This window comes from Nannobrachium achirus, assembly GCF_963921795.1.
Source record: "Nannobrachium achirus genome assembly, chromosome: 17".
In the NCBI taxonomy this organism is placed as follows: Eukaryota; Metazoa; Chordata; class Actinopteri; order Myctophiformes; family Myctophidae; genus Nannobrachium; species Nannobrachium achirus.
This window is the reverse complement of record NC_137824.1, coordinates 10334698-10341791: the sequence shown is the minus strand read 5'-3', so window position 1 is coordinate 10341791 and position 7094 is coordinate 10334698. Positions and strand designations below refer to the sequence as shown.

At 46.5% G+C, this 7094-nt stretch overlaps 1 protein-coding gene across 1 annotated transcript; it reads right to left on the bottom strand.

Annotated features, from left to right (window-relative positions):
- Window positions 1-264: 264 nt before the first annotated feature.
- LOC308302243 (RNA polymerase II-associated factor 1 homolog) lies at window positions 265-1746 on the bottom strand (the record flags this gene model as incomplete). The annotated part of the gene is made up of 1 exon (XM_080746501.1): window positions 265-1746. One exon carries the CDS (start codon window positions 1744-1746, stop codon window positions 265-267), a length of 1482 nt encoding a protein of 493 aa, XP_080602627.1.
- Between the last annotated feature and the right edge of the window lie 5348 nt (window positions 1747-7094).

The following is a 7094-nucleotide window of genomic DNA, read 5'->3' as shown; positions in this document are numbered from 1 at the left end:
TTACTAGATGCACAACTACAATACTCACTTAACCACTTAAATCACCTCCTTTGTCCCTGCAAGCCCCTTTGTCATGGCAAAATATAGATATTTCGATATTCCGCTGTTTCAAATCCTCACTACTCTGGTTAGGTTTGGGGTAAGGGTTAAGGTTTAGACTTTGGGTTAGTATTCACCAGGTTAGCATTAACCCGAGGCGGAAGCTTAGCGCTCACCTGCGATTCGGACTAGTGGTTGCTCGAAACATCACTACGCGCCATTTTGTCACCTTCTTTGTCCTTGTACCCTGTTTGTCACCTCCTTTGTCACGTCCTCCTCTTCCTCCTCCTCCTCTTCATATTCCTCTTCCTCATTCTCTTCCTCCTCGTCCTCCTCCTCCTCCTCGTTGCTCCCGGCCGAGTTCTGGTGCTCGTCGTCGTCGCCATCCTCCTCACTGTCGCTGCCGAAAATCTCGTCGCACATGGCCCTCATGTTCTCGATCCCGCTGGTGGCCGCCCTCTGTCGCTTCTCTCCTTCCTCCTCCTCCTCAACTTCCCATTCCAATTCCTCCGATTCCTCCTCGATCACGCCGCCTCTGCCGCTCTTGTCGTCCTCGTCGCCAGAACCCGGAAGGTCTTTAGCCGCGTTGTCCTCTTTGTCTTTGGGATCGTGGTTTTCCAGTTGCGCTCTGCGACGCTCTCGGGCTTGGAGCTCCTCCTCGTTCATCTCTCTGTGCTTACACACCAGCACGGCGTCCCTGGTCGGTCGCACTCCTCCAGCCTTGTTGGGTCTCCTCCTCTTGCCCAGATACAGCCTGGTCTCCAGCTCGTTGAAGTAAACGCCGTCGCCGTCTCTGAAGACGAAGAGGTAGGTCTCTTCGTAGTCCTTGCTGTTTTTGTTCTTGATCTCCCAGTTATACTCCTGAGCGAGGTTGTAATCGTAACGTTGGTCCGGTTCCTCCTCGGCATCTCTCTTGCGCTTACGGAGGGTTTCCTCGCTGGGCAGGAAATAACCCACAAACTTGTCTTCGTTCACGTTCGACATGCTTCTGATCATGGCCTGAGACATCATTTCCACGCCTGCAGGTGCCGACACGTTTTTAGGCGCGGGATCAGAGTCGAAGATTACCTGAGCGCACGAGTTGACCCACATCTTGAAGTCGGGGAACACGGGCAGCACCTCTACGGGAGTAACCCCGGCCTTGCTGTGGTGCCGGCGGATGGGTTTCTGCGCGTCCCCAAACGTCTTCTCGATGGCAGAAATCTGGCTGTGCCCGTCCTTGTAGATCTCTTCTGTGGAACGCTGTCTGACGGGCTCTGCGATATTGTCTTTAGCCCTCCCATTGGAGACACCATATCTGTTAACCTCCGTGGAAATGTACTCCGTTTTCCTCATCCACGGGACCACCTTGGCATGCTGCAGGGACCTCTTGGAACTGAACGGAGAGTGGACGTCCTCTTCCAGCAGCGTCTTGTCGGCCGGGCCCAGGGCGACGCTCGGGTCCAGACGGTAGGCGTCCCGGTCGATGAGGTCGATCGTGACCCCGAGGTCGGTTTCCGCCAGGAGAGCGTGTTTGTGCTGGTTCTCCAGAGAGGTGGGCTTGTACCGAACAAACCTCCGCTGGTCGAAGGTGTACGCGATGCACTTTGGATCGAAGGGGATGTCCGGCAGGCTGTTGCAGTATTTCACCCGACACAGCAGTTCTGTCCTCTCCGGAACCGTGGTGGTTCCCCGAAAGGAGCTCTGAGTCTGGCGAGACGGATCCATGGAACTCTTGCATGAACTGCTCGGAACTGAGAGCGCACTTCCTTCAGGCACAAATCTAATTAATTATAACCATGCAGTCCTAATCCTGAATCTGTATTTGGGAAAGACTGATGCCATCAATATGATGTCATAGATACGATGGCTTTGTGCTGCTTACTCCCGACCTTGCACTTTTAAAGTAGCTCCTGTATAAGAGCGTACTGTTAAGTTACGAAGGTGTGAGGGCTGCACAGTGTTCCAAACTCTAGACGTGAGTATATATACGTACTACAATCTCAGAGGGTCGGACCACATTATTACGCTCATGTCATTATGACACAACCATAACAGCAGCCATGCCCAAATATGGAATGTGTTGTCTAACCCTCATGGCATCAGGTGCAAACAAATCCGTCAGCTCCATTTGGAGCTCTAGAACAATCACTGCCATACATGGAATCTGAATCTCTATCTCCCAGATATCACTGGAGGTTCGGGCCGCTACGAAGCTCTCACACCCAGATGTAAGGGCTTCAATATGGCCGCACCCAGGGCTTCGATACAGGCCTATCAGAGGCACCCAATATATGGAGATCCCTGATGTCATCACTATATGCCCATATATGGGCATATCCATTAGATGTGTGGTTCTGTACAACCGACTATCAGAATGACTCGACGCCTGGGCACCATTCTCACTCTCTCAAGTCCAAGCCGCTGCGCGCACAGAGTCGGTCGATCCCATGTGTGCGCATGACCATATGTGTCCCAGCACGGCTGGCAGCTAGTCATTGATTTTTCTTTTTTTTTTTTTTTTTTTTCATTTTCATTTTTTCATTTCATTTGAAAGCTGGGAATCATAGCTACAAAATGATATATTGGTTGTGGAGATTGACCCAACAGTTTTGAAGATATGGCTTATAGAATGATGCCATGCTGAAATACTACTTTTGAGATATTCAAGTTCTAAATACATTTCTAACCTGCAATGACCTGCATGATCTCTCACATTAATTAAAAAAAGTCTTATTTACATGCAGAGTTAAGCTCTGGCGTTTAAGTGAAATGTAGCCTGATATTTATGAAATGCGTTTGTGGCTTTATCACATTTTAGTGAAAAAAAAGAAAACAGTAATTTCAGCTGTGGTCTAAAGTAGTGGCTTTCGAAATGACTGCCCCTGTGTCACACTCAGTCATAGAGCATGTTTGGACCTGTAGTGGCGTTTCCATAAAGCCACTTTTTGCGCATTAACGGCTTAGTCGCAAAATGTTTTTATGGAAACACTTCAAAATGCGAATAAACTTTCATTATCCGCAAAAAAGATTATCTGCTTGGAGGAGGAGGATTTTGAGGCTTAATCGAATAAACTAAATGCGCAAAAGTGAATGGAAACGGGTCAGACAATTACATTCGAATAAAGTATGACGTTCTAGGTCCATTTCCCCTGCCGCTTTGTCCATGGTATAGCGTTAGCCCACAAAACAAACCTGTTGTTTGTTACACACGGAGTGACACGGACCATGTGTAAATTCCTCCCGTTTTAAGCCATCGGTGGCGAGCAAACCCTTCCTCATCCCACGGTGTTGCGTGCCTGAAGTGCCCAATCTACAAGCTCACAGGCACAGCAGCTCGCATCCACGTCTCCGCGCCGTTGTGAGCTTCCAGATCGGCCACCTGACCTTCCAGAGGACGCTGAAACTGCCACTGTGCAGCGACGCGACCGCGGTTTTCCCGGTGAATCGGTAGCTTTATGTATTGAGAGGAACTCTTGCCAATTTCGTAAGAGACTCGTCGCCAATTGTAATATATTTAAAAGTTATTTGGGGCCATGATGATGACGACTGATAATCCCTTCTTCCCACTACTAGACAGCGACCGAGTGACAGCAGTCAGACGTGCAGACGGTGCAGTGCTCAGGTTCGGTCTGAAAAAAACCAGCCTGATCAACTCTTGCGACGTCGCTAATTCGAATGACACCCGCAAATGGAAACATGCTAAATTCGCTTTGTCTTAATGCGTATTTCTGATAATTCGCTTCCCTAATTCGATTAAGTTTATGGAAACGCCACTTGTGGCACTGGAAAACCGGAGCTCCATATACAGTATACTTATTTATGGACAATGCCTTTAACCAGTTCAAAGATCCCAGCAGAAGAGAGAGATCAGCACCTTATTACCTTACAGCGTGTTTCTACATACAGAGACCTTTCCACACGTTGTCTTTCAGCCTCTGCTACCACGTTTAGAGCAGTGATGGCTGAGTGGTTAGTGTCCATACCTAGGACTCCGGAGATCCCAGAGGTCGCAGGTACGATCCCCCGCTCCAGCTATCACTGCTCCCCCCTTGCGCTCCTTGTGGGCTGCCTCATAGGGTTCAGCTGGGTTAAGCTGAAAAAAAGCAGCTGGGTTGGGCTGCGATACCCGAATTTCCCCCGCGGGAGGAGTAGGTAACTATCATTATCATTATCGTTAAGTGTATTGTTTCAAAACAGACAGCAGTAAAGGATATACCGCTGTTAGTCACCGGGAGGCTCTGCTGGAAACGGGTCCCAACGGAGCGAAGTGGAGTGAATGCTTCAGGTGGCCCACAGCAACGTGACGTAAACCAGCACAAATGTTGTATTCCTATATTATCTGTTAGCGGTTCACTGGCTGTTCCGCCCAGTCGGGTACAATAGCAGTGGCAACACAGAAACATGTGGGGAGAGTTAAGCCATGTGGCCCGGGAACCCAGTATTACACATTATCACTTTAACCATTTTTTAGTGCTTTAACGATTGAAAAATAGCAGATATACAAGCTCACAGCGCTGCGAGCTTGTAGATCTGCTATTTTTGAAAGAATCTTGAACATTTGTGCAAGTCTTTAAATATATCGACCTGATTCTATAAATGTCTTCTAAATCGTTCCAAGGTTTTGGAAAAACGCATGTTTCCATGTCAGTGGTGCTCAAAACTTTTCATGTCAAGGACCCTGAGAATTATATTTATTTAGGGATGCCCCGATCAGGGTTTTTTCGCTCCCGATCCGATACCGATCAAATATTATTGCTTCCGATTCGATCCCGATCTTTCCCGATCCGATCTTTTGGCAAGGCATTAAGAAGAAAAAAAAATGTTCTATTCATTCTATCACTTGGTTCTCAACCTTTTCAGGCCATGACCCCCAAAATAATCATATTTTAACTGGGGACCCCCGACCCTGAAGAGTTGAGGAAGTATATTTTGTATAACACGGTTCTATTGTGAAAATAGCAGATCTACATGCTCACAACGCCTCGCAACGCGAGGAGTTGTGAGCATGTAGATCGGCTATTTTCACAATTTCTGGCTTTAATATTTGACAATTTGGCCAATGTTTAATTTGTCATTTTAGAGGTATTAAAAAGTCCTTAATTTTTCACTTTCGAAATGTGCAGATACCCTCTATACACTTAAACTTTATATTGATTTGTTTACTGTTGAGAGAGAAAACAATGTTGCACATTAAGTTAATCATCTGGGGACCCCCCCAAAATAATTTGAGGACCCCCCTGGGGGTCCTGACCCACAGGTTGAGAACCACTGAGCTAGTTGACAGTGCAGAGAGACATAATTGCCTTCCTTTGATCCATTAGCAAGGGGCCAATTACTACTTATTGGCATCAGCTGCCAGCTGTACACAGAGTCTGACACAATCACCTTCCCTCTGCAGTGCTCTGTCTGTCTCATTTCTCCAAAAGCCCTTGAATATGATTGAAAATGATTAAGGATTACTGTGATTATGGTAAGCTTACATTTCATATCGCATTCACCTTACCTGTAACTTTCAATCGATTTTTTTTTTTTTCCCCGATCTCCGATCTTATAAAAACGGCCATATCGGCGGCCGATCCGATCACGTGATCGGGATCGGGCAACACTATATTTATTTGGCCCTCAACCTCCATCTCAAAATATGTTGTTCCAGGGACCCCCCCAGAAGCAAATATTTGAGTTACAAATGTTCACTTTAAAAAAAAAGATATTTTCAAAGATTTGTACACATTTTCACAATTTTTCAATAGTTAAATATAAAATAGCTAAATAGCTAAAATAATTCCTAGCCTAAATGGGTTAATTGGTGTAGCCATGCCCAGGGAACCATCTGCTCCGGCTATAAAACAGTCCAGTGCTGGTGGGGGAAAGTGATGACACAGCAGTGGAAGGTCTGAACGTGGACGACGATGAGACAGCGGTGGAGCCAGAAGAACAACCTGGCTCTCCTTCTCGAGTTCCCTCTTTAAATTATAGCTATATAATTTAGCTTTATGCTAATCAAATGAATTGAGACTATTATCTGTGGGACCCCTGGCCTGCCACAGCTTTATTAAGTGCTTTCTCCCCTTGCATGTGAGTGAATAACGTTTTTTGGAACGCTCAGTTCAAAATGTTCTGCTCATCTCTCTCGCCATCGCTTTTTTGATTGAGTCCCTCTCAAGTTTCACTGGCACTGATATGCGCTGGTGAGTCATTGGTGAGCAGATGAGTGAGTTCTCTCTACTCTGAATGTTGCTGTTCAAAGCTGGCTCATTTCCCTTTCCCTCATCCCTCTCTCTCTCTCTCTCTCTCTCTCTCTCTCTCTCTCTCTCTCTCTCTCTCTCTCTCTCTCTCTCTCTCTCTCTCTCTCTACAGATGGATGAACAGATAGGCCTAGAATTATTTAGCAGATATACAAGCTCACATCGCGGCACCGAATGCCGCGCTGCAAGCTTGTAGATCTTGCTATTTTTGAAAAAATCGAGTAGTCTTTGAATATATCTATTTAAAAGCGAACATTTGTAACTCAAATCTCTGCTTCTGGGGGGTCCCTGGAACAACATATTTTGAGATGGGGGTCTGCGGCCAAATACCTGTAATTTTTGGGGGGGGGGGGTCCTTGATCATGAAAAGGTTTGAGAACCACTGATTTAGAAGAAGGATTAAGAAGTCGTCAAAGATTGAGTCAAAGATATTCAAAGTGCCCTCTCTCCAGACCATGAATGCAGTCTTTACTGTGGTGAAAGAAATTCCAATGCCCCCTCTTTCCATGCCATACCCGAATTAAGGCAGCATTCAAGAGAATTGCCTCGTCCTCCAAACTCTTCTGAACTTGAATGCAGCATCTTATGTTGAAAGAATTGCCCTCTCTGTGTAGAAATCCATGCCATACACCGGATCTCCAGTATTAACTTGATTTTGCCTAGTTCAGTGTGGTATATCAAGCACCGAAAATAGCCGACCACCAGCGCGACACATTGTGAGCTTGGAGGTCTGCTATTTTAGATATTTTCACCAAACAGCCCTTTTAGAAATGTCAGCCCCTGCCTCTCTAACATTCTCTGCGCATCCCTGGACAGCAGCATACTGGC